This window comes from Gallus gallus, chromosome 11 (genome assembly GCF_016699485.2).
Source record: "Gallus gallus isolate bGalGal1 chromosome 11, bGalGal1.mat.broiler.GRCg7b, whole genome shotgun sequence".
NCBI classification, from domain to species: domain Eukaryota; kingdom Metazoa; phylum Chordata; class Aves; order Galliformes; family Phasianidae; genus Gallus; species Gallus gallus.
The window spans coordinates 16171861-16195144 of NC_052542.1; the positions used below are offsets into that span (position 1 = coordinate 16171861).

A 23284-nucleotide genomic window follows, 5' to 3' on the forward strand; every position below is an offset into this window, starting at 1 on the left:
TTGGGGGCAGGCTTTTTTGTTGTGTCTGCACAGCATTTAGTGCAGTAGCATCCTGATCTCTCTCCAGGGCTACTTGCTGTGGCTCTACCCAGCCTAAGGAACTAACTTCACGGCAGTGCATCAGGGGGCAGTTAATGGGACAATTCACAGGGCCTGAGGTTAAGCATATGAATAAATACGCACCCAGTGAAAGGCTGCCTGATAAGAGACTGAAACATTCCATTTGTTAAAGTCACCAAGCCTTTTAGCGGGAGAAAATTCTCAGTACCATTTTCTTTATGACTTGCTCTCCTATGACTTAAGTAGCAGTTATTTAAAGAATTGTGATTCTGTCTTAAGAACTGCCATATAAAAGCCATAGACCACACTATATTTTTACAAGCATATTACAGACCTCCCTGACTGATCAAGGTTTCTGACAGGCACATTTACACATTTTCATTCCCTCTGCTTTCTCACATAAATGTACTGAAGGTTAAAAGCACACAGCGTCGCTGGCATAGCTTTATTTCCCAGCAGCATAACTTGCAGAAAGACTTATGTTCGAGCCTTGAACCGGGGAGCATCTCGCCTTATCCCCTCCTGTGCCTGGAGCAGAGCTTTGGGCCACAGTGCTGCTGAATTATCACCGATGACTAATTCAGTTTTTCCCACTGTCACAGTTCTGTTCTGTTTTGGCTCAAAGTCACCAAAGGGGAATAATCTTCCTACTAAGTTACGGGACCAGAACCTCAGCTTGACGAAGTCATCATAATTCAGATGACATCAACAGAAATAAGATGGTGTTATGTCAGTTTATTTTTTTTTATGTACGGTTGTTGCTCCAAAATGTTAATCCTTGCTTCAGTGTTGCAATATGAAGTATTATATTCCTTGTACATGCAATCCTTCTCAGTTGTGCAAAGGTGACCAATTCCAAACTCAGGCAGGACTGGAAGATCTGGAATATCATAGTACCATAGAAATGCTGGGTCCCCATGAGAATGTCTTACTGTTCAGAGCTCCACCTTTGCAATGAATGTAGGCGTAGTGATGCTACAGGAGGGAGTTTACTGAGCACGTGGCTCTCTGTGGCTGTGCAAATGAAGGGCTTGAGAACACTTTCTTGGAAAATACAGTACCAATCTTCATCCTACGAAATGGCTTCATTGATTTGAATCCCCTGACTTCCCACCCACCTCTCTCATTAATGGCTTGTGATTGGGTCCCCGACTTCACAGTGGTTTATTTATGACGCTGCAGTCTTAGTGGCAACTCACCAATCTTAATTTCTTATAGACCCAAGGAAAGGAAGGAGGATGAGAGAAGATACAGTTAAAGCCACATAACAAAGCAAATAAGGAATCTGACTACGTGACAAATATATTCTGAAGGACAGCAATATAATCTCAGACGATAAGGAGAGGCTGAAAGTTGGGGCATTTGAACTACTTGCAAATTATATTTACATCAGCCCTGCCTTTTTGTGTGTTAAAGATTGCTCACAGCTACAAATCAAATTCTCCAGGTATAATAGATAATGAAGAGCTAACTTCCTAATGGCACTTCCACTCATGACTGCACTGCAATCTCCTTTTTTTTAAGGGATATTATTTTCTTGTTTCTTGATTACATTCTTCAGGTTTGTTTGTTTGTTTGTTGCATTTCTTTACTATTACTATTATATATGATTAGGATGCTGCTAGCTACAGGCCAAGAACATAACTTAAAACTTGCTGTGAACAGCTGTGCTTGTTAGTCTAAGACAAATCGTTTTAGAAGTCCTAAGGTATAATGAATATGTATAGGTGACAGGAAAAAAATGTAGCTTGGGTTCAGAAGTGAGTAATTCTGAGATGTGTAAATTTTTTAAAGGTTATTACAAATATATTCTGTAATTTAGAGGACGGATTACCTATGGGCTGGATGCAAGGGTAAGTATGTTTTTATTATTATTGTTTCTAAAAGGGTCCATTCTTTGCTTTGCAGAAGTGGGATAAAGTAAGTGACATAAAGAACAGTAACACCTGTTTAATTTTCTCCAAGAAAAGAAAGCCAGTCTTTATTATTGTTTGCAGCCATGAGAATAAATATAGAAATGAAAAGATTATAAAGTATAGTAGTAATTTCATACAATGTAAACTATAATTGCACTACAATCTGCAGCCATCAAAAGAATGTAATGTGAGAAATACCTGCAAAGACAAACTAAGCTGGCTAGGTAAACTTCCCATCTGGAATAGAAGGTGAAGAAAAAGAAATAAATCAGTATTCTTAGTAAACACTGTGCTGCAGACGAACACCTCAGGTTCTGCTGCTTGTACTGTTGTCCTGCTTGTTGGGCATCCACTTGGAGGAAGCACTGGAGTATTGTCACTTCAGGAGCAATCTACCAAGGGCCTGATGGGTCACCTAGATTTTGAATACCTGATAAAAAATTCTTTACATTTATAAAGTCTCCAGCTTTAGTAGCTGAATCCATGCTTCATTAGGCTGCTCCACTTCTTGTTCAACCATGTTTTGAAGTTATATAGCAGCTTTCACTCCAGAATCTCAGCGTTCCTTCAAACAGCATCTATGTGAGCAAGAATAAAATGCTAAAGCCAACAGAGATTAAATTATTTCTGAAAAATCATTCAGCAAACATTAACCAGAAAGAACTGAGGAAACAAGCAGCCCCCATGCCAAGCCTGGTCTGTAAGCCAAAAATTGAGCAGTTCTCATTGTCGTGCTCATGCTCCTGGAACTACATCTCATTGCATACCTGTCCATGCAATGGAAGCTCCTCTATGCTGGATGAAGTGCTCACACAGTGATTCTGTGTTTATAGTAGTTCTGAAGAACTGAACCTGCAAGGATAGCACAGGAAGAGAGGGAGGCCTTCAGTTATTTGCTCTTGATGACGCTTACAATGCCTCTTCTCCAGTTAGTTAGCAGCTACTTATTTTCAACAGCTCTAAGGAGCACAAAGGAACCACAGAATGACTACAGGGAGAGTCCCTTCAGATCTAAAGATGCAGTGGAAAGAATGTATAAACCAACATTTTAATGTGTGATGTTTACTTCTGGGTTTTTTTGTGATTTTTTTTTTTTAATAGCTATGAAAGATACATTTTCTTCCTGAGCTTCTTGTTTTTGCTTTTTTTGTTTGTTTTTAAACATACATAACAACTTTTCTCTGTGTTTTGATGTTTACCAGACTGAGAAACAGGTGAGCTCGGGTCTCTGTCACACAATAGAATGCTTGGATATCTACAGGGCAGAAGGGCCAGAAAAGTGCTTCCTCTGCTATTGACACAAAGCACAGAAGTATCAGCCGCACACCTGAGTGCCACTTGAACGAGGATGAATTGTGTTCTGAGACCGCATTGCTCAGCTGGAGCGACCACATAAGCACTGGGCAGCATGGGCTGCTCTGCTTCGTCCCTCCGTCCCAGTGCACAGAGACTGTCTGCACAGAGCAAGTCCCAGCAAGTCTGGTGCAGATGGTGCAAACCAAGCTTCTCCAGTCTCCGTTTTCCCAGCCTTGCTTAATGAGAGTCCCTGCTTGTCAAAACGATGAACCTACAGACTGAAAATGAACACTGTTATTAGCAATTCCATTTATAATGCAAATGTCTCTCTTTCTAACTGAATAAATGAAGAAAACAGGGTCACAAAGATGTAACTAAGGAAATCTTTCTGTCTTTGGATTTGCTAAATTTGCTCAGATATTATAAGAGAATCTGCCCACCCAGCTGCTTTTTCCTAATCTGCTCTAAGCAGAGCAACAGCACAATGACAGAAAATAATACTGTCATTTAACTTAACACTCATCAAATGCTATCCAGTCAGAGCTGTGCAATGTTTCACAAGCTTTAAATAGACTGAGCACTCCTTCCTTGTGAATTAGATATTGCAACCATTTTACAAAAAGGTAAATTGAGAGGTACAAGGATTAAGACCAGCAAGGCTGATTTCTGTGGCTCAGCTGGTCTTCTTTTCAGAGACACCAAGAAAACATCTCTCTTCTTCTGTCAGTTGAAGTTGTAGGCTCTGATTGATATTGGTTTACAGTTGGTTTATTAAGCTGGACACCTTCAACTTGTCATTGGTGACTGCTTGAGAAAAAGGGGAAATGGTGAAGTTAATCTAGAAAGGAAGTGGGTGAAACTTGAGACCTGAATCTTAATTTCTATACATAACTACAAAGCCAATCTGGTTCCTAAAGTGATATTAGCAAAAGGTTTGGAAGGCCCTCTGCACTTAGAAAGAAAATAGATAAGCCAAAGAGAAAAATTAATACACTTAAATTAAATACGGCAACAACAAATAAAACACCAGACTGTTTGTTATATACCATAGACTCTGTAGGAAAGCACTGCACCCATTATTTCTTATTATTGCTCCAGGAAAGAAATTCACAGGGAAGGCAAAAAAAAATGAAGTTAGCAATGATTTTTCACTATGAACATTTCTCCAGGGATGAGTTGTAAAGGAAAAAAAATGTAGCCTAGGAGAAGAGAGCTAGAAAGAAAGGATTATCTACATTTATGTATTTAGTGAGACACTTGCACCCACACTAATGCCGTTATAGGGAAACCATTAAACAGCACTTTTACACCTCTTTTTATTTTGTCTTAATGCATGGAAGAACCGTTTAGTCAAGAAGTAGTAAATTGAACTATGCATTATGGCTGAGGCTGCAGTAGGTAAGAAGAGAGAATCCAGTGTGACGCAAAGTACTTCCAGTTAGGATAAATCTCTGTTGTATGGGCTAATTACTGGAATGGTTGCATGCACTAACTGTGGGACTCTCTCTTCACATGACTACTATACCCAGTTTTAAGATAACCATACAACCTGATCTTGTGTTGCTGACATCTTATCTGGGAAAGCTGAATGCCAAGGCTCCCTAAGCATCCGCTGTGGCACAGAGGACCAATGACACTAACAGGTATTGTGTGAATAAAAACGTATACAGAACAGACTGAGGTCTCAAGGAAAAGAGAGCAGATGGGATGGCAGACAGCAGTGAGGAGGTGCAGCATAACAAGAAAATGAGAAGTTTTCAAACACGGAGTGGTAGCAGAGGGAGATCAGTTAGAAAGGGTTGCAAATTGTTGATCTTAAAAGCAATTCAGGAACATCATAGAGTGAGAAGTCAAGAAGGATGACAGCATTTGGGTCAATAGTAGGCTATAGATGAAAGGTAATACTACATGAAGCGATGCATCTGACATCATACAGAACAGTAGGTACTGAAATGCAGATAAGTAAATAGAAGAAAGGCTAGTTGAAGTATAGAAGAAAGAAAGAATATTGAGTAAACATGCCATTCAGAGGGTGGAATAGCTAAAAAACCAACTAAAGTTAGTGCAGAATGAGGTTGCCTTTTAATAAGTTAGCACCAGCTGTTCAGTGGAGGATGGAAGAATTATGTTCATTATTTTATAAGTTCAGATGCCAAATCAAACCTTAGAATCATTGGCCAGAATTGCCAATTGCAAACAAGGTTTATGGTAAACCTTTTGAAGAGGCACTGAGATGAAGAAGAAATGTATTTCCTGCCTCTCAAAACATCCTAAAAAGTGATGGATTAGAAACCTTAGTGCCTACAGATCTAGTGCCTTCCTGGTTCAACATGAGTCTAATGCTGTATTAGAATGACTACTGTCAGTGTATCTCCAGGGTCTGCAAAGGATGCGACTCAGACTTGAGCTCTTGACCTGGTGGTGCTTGCAGAGGAGATCTGGCAGAGCCCTGGCTCTCCTCCATACACACTGACCCCTGGCTTCATTGCTTGTCCCCTCTGATCATCTCCCCTTGGGAGAGGTGAGGGGATAGCAAACATGGATTGCCTGTGTTGTAGCTGGTAGGATGTCAGCCTGCTCAAACACATGGGTCCAGACTCATGCCCAAGTTAGCTTATCAACAAAGCTTATGAGCTCGAACCAATCCCTTCATTAATATACATGTACAGTTTCCAAAATGGAGCTAGTCCACATCTGCCTTAGAGTACGGATAATGGAGGCTGGATTTGTATGATGTAATTGGATACAACATTGATAGAACCAGTAGCCCTCAGTCATCGGGGTACATCAGTAAGTCAAAGAAAGGAAACCGCTCACTTGGCTTAAGACTCGGCACATACTCACTCTGCACCAGAGCTGGCAAAAAGTAAAGACTGAAAGATCCCTCGAGAGTGTATTCATTGACCTCCCAGGCGTCCTTAAGGGGTTTGTTTGGGAAATATTGCGTATTGAATTATTGATCATCTGACTAAGCAGAGATGGAAATAACTGATCTACTGCTGAAGTGAAAATAAAGAACAGGGGAAGAAAAGGAAGTGGTAGAGTATAGAAAAGTTGAGGTATGGACGACAAACACTACCTATATTAAAGGATATTCATGTTATTCTATGATAGAATAACAACATTATCCCTTCGGGCTCATGTTAATACTTTGGCTAAATCCTTTAAGTAGATTAGAAAGAATTATGGGACCTTACTGGAGGAAAAAACCTATAAACAGGTAGCGTGCATGCTTTCGTGTAGATGGCTTCCAACAAAGTGCTGCCCTGGAACAGAAAGAAGGGAAGAACCAGATGCTGGATTCTTGAGGGGGCAATTAGTGAGAAAAATTAAGGTTTGAAATTTTATTTTTGTTAACATTTTGGGCTTCTCACAACTTCTCTGCTCAGCTGTTCCCTGTCACTCTGGACAAATTTCAAGACAAACTCCTTTACTCATAAAAAAAGCAACCCCGAGCACTTAAGGAAGGATTGCAAAAACAAGCTTCATGCTGCTTAACTTCATCTCTTTATGTGGCTTAATGTGGTTTTTTTTACACTTATTGGGTTATATTCTAGCCAGGCTAAGCTGCTGAAGTCCCACTGAATCAATGAGGTGGTGCTAAATCCTCTGAAGGTTCCTCTGATTTTCACCCTCTCGCTGGTATTCTGACAAGCTAAACATATTACATTCCTCCACGCCTCTCTATTCATAAGAAAAGCTTCAAAATATAACTCAGATCACTCCTATAATAACCTGCAGAAGACGTACAGCATCTGAATGTATACACACATCCTCAGGTTATTATTATTTTTGATAGGCTTTGTTTTGGCCCCTGATTTTCTTTTGTTTTCCTCTTCCGGCAGCACTTCTCAGACCGCATGCTTATCTAATGTGTTCATGTGCCCACCCTGAACGCACAACAAAACTCTCCTCACAGAACAACACACCAAACAAAACAACACATTGTTTAAAAATACATAAGCACATTCCTTGTTTGAGCACACACACACACAAAACAACCTCTGTGATTTCAAATTCATCAAGAGAAACTTCAAGGACCTCCGGGGCAGACCGACACTGACCCAGCAGAAGTGAGGCCTGTGATAACTTTCCCCTTAATCTGGTTTTCTCCTGCAGTCAACTTTGGCTTCCTCTTCTTTATTGATACTGTTGTTCTTATTCTGAAACGTCCCCAGGACCTCTCTGCTACATCCTGAAGCTTCTGTACTCATCAAGAAGCAGAAAAGCACCTCCACCCTAAGGCACGAAACACAGCTGAAAGAGCACAGACCATCAGCGCATCATGCAGAGGTGTGCACATATCCATAAAACTGATTAAATATACTAACTTCACAGAAGAACTGTTCATTACCATTATACAGAGAAGATCACCATCTGAAGTACTGTTTATTTAATTCTTCTTAGTTATTTTCCATCTCCTGTATTCTCGTGTGGGTATTTTGCTTTATTTTCCAACAGCTTTTTCTCCAGATATTATGGAAGAAGAGCTGGGTTAGGACCTTAATCCCTTTACAGATAGTGACTGTTTTCAGATTTACTTGGATTAGAGTCATCCTGCAAATTTTCCTGCAAAATATGCCATGCCTTATTGCTAGAACACGTGTGACCACCTACAACAGCCTGCCACTCACAGGACAAGCTTACGAAATGCACTTGCTGTTTACATGCATACCCAAGTGAGAGAAGGCAAATATCATTTTTCCTTTCTTTTTTTTCTCTTGAAAAAGGGCAGCTCCCTGGAAATTTGCAGCAACGTGCCACAGTTTCACATGAAGAGCTGAGCTGAGATTGTGATATAAGTGTCAGTCACTTGATTGACAGAATGTGAGGAAGTGTTATTTTGCTGTTCCTCACCCTAATGAAATTCTAATGACAAAATGGTGTTTATGAAGCTGGGCACACTGGTGTAAGTGCTCAGTAACAAAATACTTTGAGGACGTAGGCTGACACCTCATTTAAAGAAAACTAACTGAAGGTAAATTGGAGATACACCTCTGTAATGCCCAGTAAACGTATAGGGCATTTTTTTTTCCCACCCAGTGGTTAGCATGAAGCTAAATAAGTGCATTAGTTACCAGTTAATAAAAGTACAAAACCTTCATTTATGGTTTAGCTGAGAAATGAGCTCTAAGATAAAATGTTCCTTCTCTTTTCTTTTTTTTTTTCAGCATACATCTTTCAGAAACACGTATCTGACCCAAAAGCATGGCTTCAGCCCTGAAGAATACTTCTGAAGAAATACCCTTTGGTAATGTCTTCAGAGGACCTCTGGGCCATATTGCTCAACATCCCACCAGTAAATAAATATTTGTGTGAGATGAGTACCAAGAGCAGCATGAAAGATGATGCTGGGACCGAAAAATGAAGCCTGAGTTTTCTGCATCTGTTCAGACCATTTTAAAAGCGAAACTGCTGGAACACAGGTGAGTGCCTGAGCCATGTGCTGGTAATTCCCCCATGCCTGAAGAACTGGATGGATGTAGACTTCAGAAATCCCACCTGTAAATCAACTGCAGGAGAGTAGCAAAGACCTGAGGCCAAACAGCAACAGAGCCACACTGGGAGGAATCCATCAGGCAAGGCAAATTCAAATTCAGTCACACATACTTGAAGCTCAACTTCAGAAAGTTTCCTGTAGACACAAACCATCTTCTCAGCCCCGTGTGAAGGCAGGACTTGATCCATGGGGTCAGCACACTTAATGGATGAGAAAGGCTTGTTCACTCAGCTTGTTCCTGGGGTATTGTCTTGCTGGAGCCCGGCATCTCATCTGACATGCCTCCTTTGCAGCTCTGGGAAATGCTTTTCTCACAGTGAGCAGGTTTGGCTCAAATTGTTCAAATGCCAAGGAGGTCTTTGGAGCGCTGCCATATATTAGGGAATATATTAGTTACTTTACTACTTACAGCCATTGAGCTGGAAGGACTAAAGGGAGAGGTGACAGCCTGAAGGGCTGAGGAGCAGTGTGGGTGGGTAGCAGATGAAGGGAAGAGAGCAGGCAAGCAAGCTTTCAGGGCATGTGGCATCCAACACCCATAAACTTAAGTAAGGGTTTAAGGTAACATCTTTACGCCCACTTGAAAATGTCCTTCCAACACAATACTCCGGTGTTTCCATCTTCAGTTTTACGGCTCATCTATATGATCCTGAGAGCGCGTGGGAAGCAACACACAGGTGGGAATAATAGAAATTAATTACTCCGTTAACATAAGTGGATGAAATGCAGGCCCTATTGAAATTGATATCAAAGCACTTTCACCAAGGGCAGGACTTCACTTACGGGATGTACTCTGGCACAAAGCCAGCGTCAGTAGATCAGCGTCGGGGCAGCTCCAAGCGGCTGTGCTGGCAGTGATGGAGTATGGGCACGGTCTGTTTTTTTCAGCTTCCTTATTCCTATTAACACATGCAAATGATGTGCATTTCTTTGTCCTTTTCGCTCCAGCAGCCTCAGTTAACTCGCTGTTAACATAGATTTTATTTCATCTTTTGAATTGGAGGGGGAAAAAAAAGAATAACAAGCAGTGATGGAGGGATATGAAGAATAGCAAAGTAAAGCACAGGCACGTATACTGAACCTACCTTATCCTTACAGTAAGAACCTGATTAGAAGTAGTGGACTAAAATGTACAGCACGAAAGCATCCAAACTTCAGAGGGGTTTGTAAACTCATGAATAAGTTTGTCAGATAACTCTGTGCTGTGTTGCATTTTTAGCTGTATCCTTGTAAGCGTTCCAGAACAGTGGCCTTTGCATATTCCACAACTATTTTCTGAACATATTTATCAGACATATGCCATTCAGTGGTGGTTGTTAAATGCTCTATCCGTAAACCATTATGCTCTCCTATATTGAAGTTTCACTGCAACAGGCAGCTGTTTGACAGAGAATAAACTCCTGGGGACAGCAGCAAATCAAATTAAATATATCTCTACAGAGCTATCATAGGGGGTTGCATGGCTTGATAGGCTGCATCAAGAGCAATAAGTACACAAAGGAAGAGCAAACCTGAGATAAATCAAGATAGACCAAATGAGCAAGCAGACAGACAAATCATTATGGGCTCCCTGAAAGTCATTAGGAGTTCTAGCGTTCATTTCAATAGGAGCTGTATTTCAGCTGTCTGTCTGCACAGGAAGTTCTTAATCCTATAAGAGACACAGAGATTATCTAATTGCTGTCCTCTTCTCACTCGCTTTTATAAGCTTGGCTGTGGGAAATGATACTGCTAATAAATAAGCACACTGAGAAAAATACTTGTGCAACAACATGTTAATAATGAAGATTTGGATCACTTTCTTTTATAACATTTGTTTTCCTCATATAAACCTTTAAACACCTTAGAGTTTAGTAGTGGCACTTCAGGAAGCACAAAGTGCTTACGTCCTTCAATATATTGAACCTTTCAACGTATTTTCTACCCCAAACCTGTTCTCTCAATACTCCCTTTCTCAGCCACTCCTTTCAACTTGGCCATACTCAAATCCTCAGTATCATTTCCTTTTGAAAAAGTAATGAAAAGTCCAGGTAGGAGTTAGAACAACCTTGTTCTGCTTTAAAAGCACGCAAACCTACATTGTTCATTCTGTTGTTAATGCTCCTTCTCACCTAACAGTTCACAGGTTCCTGATTAAACCATGTAACCATGGCCTACCACAATAGCCTGTTTTGTTTTTACTGTTTTTTCTGAGTAACCTTATCTTAATCGAGTTCATAACGAAATCCATGGAGAAATACAGCTACGCTGCTCTGACTCACAAAGTAATTCCTCATATTCAAATATTACCTTTGTTTTTCACAATTGCTTTGTCAAGCATCTCTCTACAGACAGCCTGGGAAAAGGTAGCAGAGAAACAGAGGCCAACTGTTCATTGATAACAACTTCTGAGCAAGAAAAGTGCTCTGTAGCAGTTGTCCTACATCTCCCACAGCAGGGCTAACACCCAGTGACACGCAGCCCATGATAAAGTCTACCACTGTCATGTTAAAAATAGGCTTTGTATTATGCTATAAATGAAGCACAGAGCTTCAGATTTTCAATATGGGATTAAAGACCTCTAGTGTAATATATATTTCGGACACAGAGCTATTTGAACTTTAGTTAGAACTTAAAAGGTGTTTGTTCCAATTAAAAGTTTATCCTTCTGCTGAAGTTGATCTCTTAACATAATTTTCAGTGAACATGATTGCTCGTCCCTTTTTTTCTAGAGAAAATAATACTAAAATTGAGTGACTGTTCCAGGGAAGTTTCCTCATCAAGAGGCTGAAGAATCAAACTACCATTATCTTAGTCCATTTAGTCTACCAAACCTTTGTACTTATTTCCACAGAAACCACAGGAGATGTATTTTGTAGCTTGTGAAAGTCTAAGCTAAAGTAAAAGCCTACAGTGAAATACAGAGAAAGGTTGTCTGATGCAAGCAGCACTTACCGCTTTCTTCTAACAGGGCTATGTGATAGCTCAGCGTGTGCAAATAATCTGAATATCCTCAGCTGAGGCATTATTTGGTCTCTCATTACCTCTCCAGGACGCAGCAGAACACAGTTCCTGTGGAACTCCATACAACTAGTACCAATAGACACCTCCGTCTGGTGAGAAGAAAAATCGTGTAAGTTGATCATAAAACAAGCATAAGTGACAAAGTAACATCATTTCTATTGATTTGCTTTCAAAAGTGGGATGCAGCTGTGAAACTGTGATGCTTTTATACGCTGCACCTAGCATCATATCAGCTGTCACGGCTTATTGAAGATGTGAGCCACCCAACACAGGCACTGCATTCCTTTCTAGACACACAGCAACAAAAGGGATGGCAGACGTGCCCGGAGATCCAGGCTGAGGAATGGGGCAGCTGGCAAACCCACTGACAGAACACAGAACTGGTGTTCTTATCCAGGCAGTCACACACACCATTGGTGTGGCGGGGCTGCCAGTAAGAGCTGCAGTCAGGTATGTTTTTTTGAGGCACGAACAACACTGTACCCTATAAATATTTTATATAATTATTATTTTTCCCTATGGATTGCGTAGGAGCAGCCAAGACAATAAGCAATGGTAGAACATAAAGCAGGCCCAGATGTGCCCACGTCAGCATTCCTCCTCCCTATGCTTTTAAGGGCTTAAAGAACCTCTGATTGAAAGTCAAGTCCTACATGCAGCATCATGTAACAGTCCAGATAGCACAGTCTTGTGCTGCTGTTTACAGCCTTACACTGTGACCCAGAGTGACATCCATTTCAACAGCACTGGTTAAAAACCTGCACTCAAAACCTCCTGCCCTGATGTGCTGAAAACTTGCACGCCACCCTGTTCCAGTGGGAGAATACAATTAGCACTGGGTGGGCAGCTGAAAAGTATTAGAAAGCTGCAACATCATCAAACTTTTCTCTTTTTTAAATGCCTCATTTCAGAACTAAGCAATGGGAGACAGTTTTTAAGCTATTACCCTTTTATTCATGCCATTTTCCCCCCTCTCCTAAGACATACCTTTGGGTGTTATGTGACAGCCATCAATACCATTGCTCACAGCCTAAGCACCTTTGATACCAATTAGAAAGAAAAAAAAAATAGAGAAATCAGGAAAAGGCAAATGTATTTGTTAGCTTTTTATCCAAAGAGCAATTTACAGAAGGGAAAATTTACTAATGATTTCAGCCTTGACACTTCAAAGTGAAACACTGGGCAGTGTAACATACTCTAATTTGTCTTAAAATATATTGAAATACGTGACTGTAGCACCAGGAAGTATGACTTCAGGGACCGTGGTATTTCAGTTTCCTAAAAGGACAGGCAGTTACCTCACCATTATGAGCGTGCTTTTAAAACCTGGAGTAACACTTCTTGCACGTTGTGGGGGGGAAAGAAATTGGCCTTCTCTTGGCTTCCTGAGCTGTGAAGGCTCACTTTGTACAATAAAATCCTTCCCTAATGACACGCTTATAATCCTAAGAAGTAGTACAGATGGTGTGTATTTTTCTCTCTTCAGCATTGTTCGTGCTAAAATCACTCTTTAGAAGCTGGAAAATGCAAGCACTGTTAGACACTCAAGAGCCAATGACCAATGAAAGAAAACTAATAGCAATTAACAGCTGGTGGCTTTTATGAGCAGGCGCTGTCCCACCTTTGTCCTCAACTGATTTTTTTGCATTTGAAGTTGTACTACCAACTCCATACAGAAGTCACGGTAGGACTTTGGCCTCCCATTGCTAGCTTATCAGTGTAACAGATGAAGTGACCTCAGAAAGCAAAATGCATCCAATAACCAAATCCATACACACGGCTGAGGAGGAAATAACTCCGCAGGTGCTACAGTTCTGATGGAGAACAGATGTCATGTAACAAATGTGCCCATCCGTAATAGCTCCTGTAAGATGCCAGTAATCTTCGCCTATAACCTTTCAATCAGAAGTGCTTGAAAAACCATTGTCCACACAAATAAATATACTATAAATACATACACACACTGTACTCCCACATGTTCATCTTCTAGCTCCAACCTGTCCATGTCAAACTTCAGACACACCTTCCAGGACTATAAAAGCTTCCATACAAACCACTATGAAGAATACACGCATGTGCTTCTGCAGACTACTTACAGTAAGCACAGATCCAAAAGCAAAATACGGTGATGGATCTGAAGTTACTTCCTCAGATTGGCCAGGATGGTACTGCTTTTTTCAAGGTCTCTCAGTAAAAGTTTCCAATACTTCAAGCGTTTAATCCTTGGGCATGAGTCCTCCAGCTGTGAAAACAACAATGAAGGCAACCCTGCCCAGGACAGCTGATGATCAGCTGTTGTATTAAAATGTCTTTTGTTCCCATGGGAGCAAAAGGCAGCGGTGTGATCAGACAGAGAGAAAACTGGGAATTAGAGAACAGCATCAACCTGTTACGATGATGGTCTTAGTTCTCTGGTGATACTGCTATGAAGAAAGGCTGCCAAGTGAAGCAGGGTACACACTGAAATACACTAGATATGATTTAATGAGAAAGTTTATCTTACTGGTTTACAGATCACACCTACCTCTTCATTAAAGCAGCTCTTAATCAGCTCTTTTATTTCAACACTTCCTTCTTGCTCATTATACCTCAACAGAAAGAAGTGCAGTTACAACAACACATACCTGCTTCCCTGAGAAGCCCTGATTTTCAAGAACCTTTATGTAAGGCTTTTCAGTGCTCCAACAAAGCAAAGATTCAGTGTGAATTTTAGTGGTTTTACCTTAAATTGTCTGAGGGAGAAAAAGACAAAGGCGTTATTGAAATAAAATTGGACACTACTGTTTTGCTAATATATTTGACCAAAAAATTTACCTTCGTGCAGCGCTTCTTTCCAGATCCTTCAGTACTGATCTATCTATGGTGGCAGTGTGACAGAGAAGCACAGCACCTTCTGAAGACACAGAAGACAGTTTATTGCTGTGGTTTAACCCCAAAGGCAGCTCAGCAGCACAGTCGCTCACTCTCCCCAGGTGGAATGAAGAAAGGGAATCAGAAAGGTGAAGGCCCAAGAACTGGTGGGTTCTCACTGTGTGTGCAAGCAAACCAAAGCAATGATTTAATTTTCTACATTCCATTAGCAGGCAGGCAGTGCAGTGACTCCCAGGAAAGCAGGGCATATTCTGGGGCCAACACTCCCAGCGTCCACCCCTTCCTCCTTCTTTACCACAGCTTTTATTGCTGGGTGTACACCATACAATGTGGAATATTGCTTTGGGCAGTTTGGGTCAGCTGTTCTTCTTCGGTCCTCTCCCAGCTTCCTGCACGCCTGCAGCCTGCTTGCAGGCAGGGCAGCACGAGAAGCTGAAACATTCTTGGCTCCAGGTAAGCACTGCTCAGCAGCAATTACAATTGCAGTCTTATCGACACTATTGTACCAAAATCCAACGTACACCGTTATATAAGCTTCTATGAAGAAAATTAACTCTATCCCAGGCAAAACCATGATATTTATACATGTTTATTACCAACAGAATAATAGCATGGAAAATACTTCAGCCATACAAGTTACCATTGGATTGTAACTGTTTGAGAGAATTTGCTCACTTCTCAATACATACCTCCAATTCATTTGTACACAACAGATGTCTGGTACTTCGAGTGATTCAACTGCAACAAATCAGGCTTTGAATATATGGCAATGTAAGCAAGACAGCTGATAATTTAGATAATTTTGTACCCTGCCGTGCTGAGTAAATTTGTTTTATAAGGGATGATCGCATTTAAATACAGGAACTGCAAAATATGACAGCTCTTTACAAGTGAAAAAACACTTGTCCTCAGTTTTAAAGCTTGCTGTTCTGCTGGAACTGCGACACCAAGGAAAGAACCTGCTCTGAAGCTTTAATGGCTTTTGTCCCCAGGTAGGCTGCACTGTTACTGGCTGTATCCTCCAAGAAGTACCGGTAGTTCACCATCATGCCACAGGCAGCAGCAATGCCCCGAGGGCTCGTGTCTGCCATCCAGTTTATCCGCCACAACACGGAGCCATTCTGAAGGTGAAAGTTTGCTACTGGGTTCAGCGCATAGCCACGGTGTTTCTCCCCATACAAATACCAGGCACACAGTCTCATAAGCGGTGAATGGAGCGCGTTGACTAATTTTTCTGATCGTACCCATTCGTTGTTATTTAAGAGCTTCTTTAGTGTTTCAGTAGTACAGTCGCCTGTGATCTGAGATAGTTCCTGGCGTTCTGATTCTGTAAAAAGTTCGTTCTTTTCCAGTTCTTTTGTCTGTGAGGAGAGGAGACCGACGAGCCACTTTGTGAAGCCAGGGATAGGCGACAGAGTGGAGAAAGTTTTTATCTGAGGAAGTTCTTTCTGCAGATAAAAGGAAAGCAAAAAAAAAAAACTGAGCTCTGTCAGGACTGACAATGAGAAGTTTGAGTGAAGATGAAGGGTTCTGAAAAGGAACTGGTACACATCGACCAAACCCCAAGAAACACAGAATCACAGAACCATCAAGGCTGGAAAAGATCTCCAAGATCATCCAGTCCAACCATCCACCTATCACCAATATTTCCCTCTAAACCACATCCCCCAGCACCACATCTAAACGTTTCTTGAACACCTTCAGGGTTGGCGACTGGGAAATCCCCCTGACAGTGACAGGTTAGCATCTGAAAGGCACGTGGAGCACTAAGAAAATTACAACAGCAACTGAATCACAGCCCACAAACACACAACCTATTTAAAAGTACTTACATAGTACTTACCAGCCCTGTGTGCTGGCATATCATTTTATAGGCAGAAATAAACGCAATCGTGTGCCATAAAAAAGTTATTTAGAGAAATAAGATTTAAAAATATAAATCAATCAACATATGGTTTTTCAAAGCCTTTTAAATAGTTTATTTTTTATGTTTAACTGATGAAGGAGAGTTAACGATTTCAGCCTACAGGAAAATTGGGAGAGGTACAACCTCCAGTTTTTTGGGGAAAGAAGTGGTTCCTGAAGTTCTGAAGGTCTTTTGTACTTCTCATGCTACTCAGAAACTATAAACTACATGGATGACACAGCAAGATAAGAAATATATACAGACACTAAAAAAAAACCCCAATAATTACAAAGTTAATATTTGAACACAACAAAGCCTCTGCTCTACTCCTATCAATCTATTAATTATATAATCTTGTAAAGCAAAACATACAAAATGAGAACTGTACGTTAGTTTTGGGGCACATCAACACGAAGAATAGAGACGGTTGTTAAACTTGCTCTCACTTGGAATTAAGAAAACTGACATCAAAAGTTAGCCCAACTGAAGGAGGAGGGAGAAGGACAAGGAACAGAATTAAGCCACCGCTGTAATGAAACAATCACTGTGTTTTAATTACTGTTCATAAAGGAAACCGTGGTAAGAATAGACATTTATCAGCATTACAGAAGCATCTGAATGTCAACAGCAAATTGTCTTTAAATGACTACAAAACACATTTTCTTCTACTTTAAGCACTTCCCAGATAACCATTAAAAAGTCATCATCACTGAGACGCTATCTCACACAGGCAAATGTTAATGGAATGCGTGCTGCTAGGGTGTTCAGACTGCACCTGCACTGCTGCATCCTCAGGTACTGCTGTGCTCCACGCCACGCTGCTGTCTACGTCCTGTTTCATGAGGATACAGAAGCCAGGGAAAGCAGACCTGTGGCATATCCCCACTACAAATTGGAACGCTAAGACACACAACATTACTAATAACCTCAATAACTGAACTAATGCCCTGGTGGTTATTCACCATATTTTATCTTTTTCCTACTCACAGACCTTCCCAAATAGCTCACTGCTCTTCTGCAGGTTTCTGGTACCACGATACACCCAGACCGGTTCAGTTTTGTGAGTTACAGGTACATAAATGAACTAACCTTGCTAGCTCCACTTATATGAAGATCATTAAATAGTACACAGATATGCAAGTCACAATTCTTTTGGGACCAGGCAGAAGCAAGATAGGTAGACAGAAGATACAAAGAAACACCCCTTTTCATCTCTGTGGAGGACTGGATAGAGCAATAAGCTAATTATTTCATAAAAACACTCATTTCAGTATCATATTGTACCAAATGGTCATTTCTGTAACCAAGAAAGCGAATGAGTTCCTGACCAGGTCACAGTCTCAATTACTCTAGCTACCATGGTCCAACAGTGCAATACCACTGATGCATCGATCTCCTGTAACGTTGTCAAGTCTCCCACTCAAGGACATAACATTTTATTTTTAAGAGTTGCTCTAAAGCATAAGTGTGTAGAGAATACAGCATTTGTAAAACAGAAGAGTTTGTTAGGGCTGTGCTCTTACTGCAGATGGTGGCCACGGAGGATATGGATATAGCAAATAACTTTTATTTAAAAATATATATATATATTCCTTCAGCATTTTCTCCTACATTTTCAGAAAAAGGTTCTTCTCTGCTTTTGAGAAAAAGGGCAATGATGGCACTGATCTTAAAAAAAATAAATTGGGGGGCAGGAAAAGGGCAAAAGAAAACAGAACAAAACAACTCCATACCCGTTAAAAAACCTTCCCTGCCCAGCCCCAAGCTAAATATTTCCCCAGGGATATAGAGACTCTTTCATCCATAAATCAGTTCATAATAACTTTAAAGAAATACGAATATAGAATCAAATGAATCTTCTTTTAATGTCCTTTTATCGATCTCCATGCAGTGTGTCTCAATTAAGAAGTATGCCTAATCACATCCAGGATCCGCTGTTCCCTATAGCAGCAGGATCTTAATTAGTATGGTAAAGGAGAGTTACGTTCCGGTGCTCCCTTATCAGCTGCACTTCCCATGCTTTAACACTTGCTCCCACCCCCAAGACAGCACTGCTAGCACAAAAACACTGCTCCAGAGGAAACACAGAAAGATGTCCCAGGACTGCTGGGACATTTTTAGTCCCAGCATTTTTAAGTGCCACTGGAAAAATACATCAAGGTATTTGTCCCTGGAGAAGGGAGCCGATAGCTTTCAGTTCTGTCAAGATGCTAATGAGCAGCATTACTTGTTACCTTCATTTATTCATGCACAGCTGAAAGCTGACCACTGGTGGGTGGCTCTTCTGCGCCTGGCCCACAGCTCAGCTGCTGAAACACTGTTGGCAAGTAACCAGACCTTCTGCATGTCAACACTTTGCAGCTGGATGGATTTCTGCCCAGAAGGGAGGGTTACATATCCCTTCTGAAGATTCAGCAACCCAGCGCCCACCTGCCTGTCCATGCAGTAGTGATGGATGACAACTCAGCAACTGTCTGCACCTGCAAACGAATCTGAAGGCATAGAAACAAAACTAAAACCCATGAAGTGAGATACCCTTCTTACATCAGCATCTTTAAGCAGCAGCAAAGATTCCCCACAATAAGTACTGGATTTCAAAATGGAGGTTTTTCTTTTTCAGTCTTTTCATTCTCTCCTGGGATTTGAAGTTTATCTTTACTCCACAGCACTGAGAACACAAGAGATGGGGATAAAGTGGTAGAAGTGTTCAAACTAATGAACTACCAATGGGAAATCTGAGATGTGCTGCCAGAGAGAGTACAGATGTCACCCTCGTGCAGCAGGGAGTGGGAAAAGGAAAATGAGGAAAAGAAAAAACAGAACAGTTGTTAGAGGCTATTTTTCTCTAGATAGGAATTCAAGGAATACAGGATGTCTTTCTTTCTGACCCAAAGATGGGATTATATTCCTTAAAAGGTTTACCATTTTTTTTCCTGTTGATACTACCTCACCCTACCAAAGTGCCTTTGGGAACACACTGCTTAGGTCTCTTTCATGAACTCTTCACAGATGTTTAGGGTTAAAACCTGACAGAGGAAGCTGGAAGGTATTGCTGAAATTCAGAATGCAGAAATTGTTCTTTCAGGTGCAAGGAAAAGCTTGATTGGTCCAAGAGAAGAAGGTGCTGACCAGAAAGTGAAGTCTAGAAGTCTTCTGCGCTATATCTGCTGGAAAAGTGCAGTATCTGAAATTTCTCTTTTCCTGCTGAATAGAGCTAACAGCTTCTCACACAGAAGCTGAGCCATTCTCTTTCTCCTATAAGGTAACAGGGCTGATCTCATCTCCCAGAATGCAGAGCTGAGGGGGTAACAACACACCATCTACAGTGAGTAGAGAACAAACACTTCCTTCCCATTCCTACGTATTAATAGTAACCACTACAAAGTTGCTAATTAAGTACAGTCATTTTGCTTTCTTGTGATGTTGGCTGCTCTTTGTTTATCACTCACTTCCAGGAGTGGCTTGCTCACCAAGTACAACCCAAAATATTCATCACAAATTTCATAATTTTTGTTCTATTAATAAATACCAAATGGGAAATAATGCTTTTTTTTTTTTTTTTAAACACCTCCTAGGATAGATAAGACATAGGAAAGTGACCCCATTTTTGAAGCTGAGTGCAGACTGCTACATATCTGATAATTGCTTGAGTTTAGGAGCTTATCTGAAGCAGCCACTTCTTGTAGAAAAATAAATAGATGCAATGAAATGTGCACATTTATGTTGTTGCTAAATTGATGTGCTAGTTTCTAAGGCTATTGGTGGAGATCCATCAATGTTTATTTTCTTGTCAGAAGCCCACATGCCATTAAGAAGCAGCTGCTCGTTTTGTTTTGGGGTAGATTTTTGGGTTTGGTTGTCTTTTACTTGTGTTGTTTCTCAAATTATCTGTATCTCTGTCTTGCACTCCGAATGCTGAAGTCCAAGGTCACATTTTTCATCAATGAAAGTGAAGCTTGTTTTGGAAATTATGATCTCCCCAGGTCACCTAGATCAAATTAAGGTAGCAATTATCAACAGCCCAACCAGAAAGCTAAAACCTGTCACCAATTGTTAAGTGTTCTATCAAGTCACACAGTAGCTATCAGTTTTCTCCCCCAGATGCCACAGGCTGTAAAATTGTGAGCAGTTTTCTCAAAGGCTTCACCAGTTATCTGTGTCTGTCATCTGCAGCCTCAATTGCTATGATGTGCCTTCAGCTCAGCTACAGACCACTTAGAGAGGCTATAAACACATTCAGAATTAAATGCCCGTCTAATGAGAAATCTCTGTCTCTCTATACATTCACCAGCACCTATCAGCTTGCTAGGAAGGCATCTGCCTGCTTGTTTTCCAGCACCCACTTTTTGCTCAGCTAGTTTTTGGAATTGTTTCAGAATCCAGATCATTTCCAGGAGCAAGCTGAAATTTAAGTTGTTCACTCTGCTTTATATACATTAATATGACCCAGAATGCATAGGTAGCCCATTCTCAGATCTGTACAGGGAGAACTGGGACCACAGTAGTATCACTGGACTAAAGAACTCAGCCCGCTGCTTCCCCACAGTAATCCAAAAAGGGCATACTTAGACAACAGAAGCTGGTTTGCCCTTCCAAGTTACTTGTTGACAAAAGTTTGCTACACAATTACCCCTGTGCATCACCCAAGCTACCTCCCTGAGGTCCTACTCTGTCCTGTTCTATCCATCCCCTTTACAGTTATACTACAATTCCTGTGGCAAATACCAAATCATAACAACTAGGAAGAAATTAAAGATTCACACTGCCAGCCCTGAGCATATAAAGAGACAAAACCAAGGGCCCATTTCTGTGACTGAGCTTCACACGTTTTCCATCTGCTTAAATTAGTGCAAGACTCAGAGCAGTGGCCATTAACTTCTACAGAGAGCCTCAAACTAACTGTGCTTAACACTGAGGGTTGTAACCTTCATCAGAGCTTCAATTGCTGCAGTTTTCCTAATGGTCCTAATAAAAACACACTCACAAGAAGTAGTTTCATTAGGGAATCTATAGCTGATGCTCCTTGAAGGTGAGAAGTGCTACCCTATATGTGTAGCATGTATGTGACCAGATCAGAAGAATTAGAAGTTAATGTTTAGAAATCTTGCTATCTAAATTGCCCATTAATGAGACTTTCTTTTCAAAAACCTGGTCATAACTGAATTTATAGGCATAACTTTATAGGGTAGATACTGTCCAGTTCCACATTTCAGTAGTTTTAAAAAGTCTTCCCAAATAAATGCTTTGCTGGGGAGGGGGGTGGTTATGAGAATATTTCTTCCTCAGTGCGTGTCTTTTTCTGATCTAATGATACATATTCATGACAGGCCCAATTTGGAGCTTTCCTTATGAAGAATGACAGCTGAGAATTCAGTTTTGAGGTTACAATGGCAGTACAGGTAGAAGTGTCAGAGCAGGTTAAGCTAAGGCAAAGTCAGATAAACGAGTTTCACTGGAGGATAAAAAAAAGTTCTGTTGGTAGTGCCTTGGGAAAACACGAATCAAACACCATTCTGCAGGCCAAAAGGATGTTAACAAAAGTTAACTCAAACAAATGGCAAGTTATAAAAGTGCATGAAGCAGTAACATTCAAATGCATATAATGAACAAGAGAATCCTCAACTCCTTCAAATGCTTTCCCGTGTACTTTATTATCAGCTTAATTTAAGACAGTCTCTGGAACACTCAGCCACTTAGCAATGCCTTGAACAGGGAGCTGTTTATTGCAAAATAATGCAAAGGTCATTGGAAAAAAAATATTCCTATTGGAAACCTCAGCTCTGATTTTACAGAGGCCGCTGGCAGTTTAACGAGATGAAATTTCTGATACTATCAAGATCCTTTTGCTGAGACTACACTGTTTTCAGCTGCTGTCACCAAGTCAACTCAGCACTACTGTTACACCATTTGTCCCCTTTCAAGTGACTACAATGCTGCTCCAAAGAATTACATCCTATCTGAATGTATACAACCTTGCAAAGCCCTTTACTTACACCTGACCAGAGAGAAAGGGTGCACATTTGTGCAGCTTAAGGCACTGATGAGGACTTTCAGAACACTGGGAGAAGGGTTCAAACAGGCTGCCAAGATCAGTACTGAAGAAAGCAAGAAGTGGGAAGAAGAGGAAAAGATACTAGCGCCAAAGAAATGAAAAACAAACAAACATACATTATGGAAGCACATTCTTCATGGAGAAGCAGCCCTGGATTATCTTTCATTTCTCTAACTCATCACAGACCCACAATGGTACCCCAACAAAGTCTATTATCAGAAGAAAATAAAAAAAGAATGGTGTAGAGAGAAAACACGGAGGTTGTTATAGTTTTAAAACAGCCTTAACATGGCTGTTTGATGAAATGACTATTTCCAACAGATTGGAGCATTAAGCCCGTTTTACCTCAAAAGTTACAGCACCAAAATAATCATGCCTTCGTGTGCTTGTAAGTGGTGCTTAAAGTGATTTTGGATTAAATTTCATCTTTTCACTCCAGCCCTCACAAAAATGATATGACTTGCTATCTACCTAGGAGAAAGGCTTTATTTTGCTGTCCAGGCTTTACAAGATTGTCATAAAGTATGATCAAATGAAAAGATCTCTGGAAAAAGAAATATATTATAACTTCAGATTTCTGTATATGCTGTCTTCATATCCATTCAGCAGAGAAACAGATCTGCAGTGCGTGTGAGGTGAAGCTATCTGTCCCCCACACCTCAACAAAGCAAATCAAAGCC

The 23284-nt window shown here is 40.7% G+C and overlaps 1 protein-coding gene across 10 annotated transcripts in view; it reads right to left on the minus strand.

Moving 5' to 3' along the window:
* Positions 1-2009: 2009 nt before the first annotated feature.
* Positions 2010-23284, minus strand: part of MLYCD (malonyl-CoA decarboxylase) — a 35139-nt gene continuing 13864 nt past the window's right edge. Inside the window, exons 5-13 of one of the 10 annotated variants that reach the window (XR_005863037.1) lie at positions 15336-16094; positions 14590-14668; positions 13872-14507; positions 12763-12813; positions 11707-11864; positions 9556-9761; positions 3304-9139; positions 2744-2828; positions 2010-2554 (exon numbers count right to left, since the gene is read on the minus strand). Coding sequence is in view for 1 of the 10 variants with exons in the window: in XM_025154300.2 (XP_025010068.2) it covers positions 15561-16094 (534 nt within the window). In the remaining 9 variants the exon portion in view is untranslated. The other 9 variants (XR_005863041.1, XR_005863036.1, XR_005863038.1 and 6 more) reach the window with 9 other exon arrangements.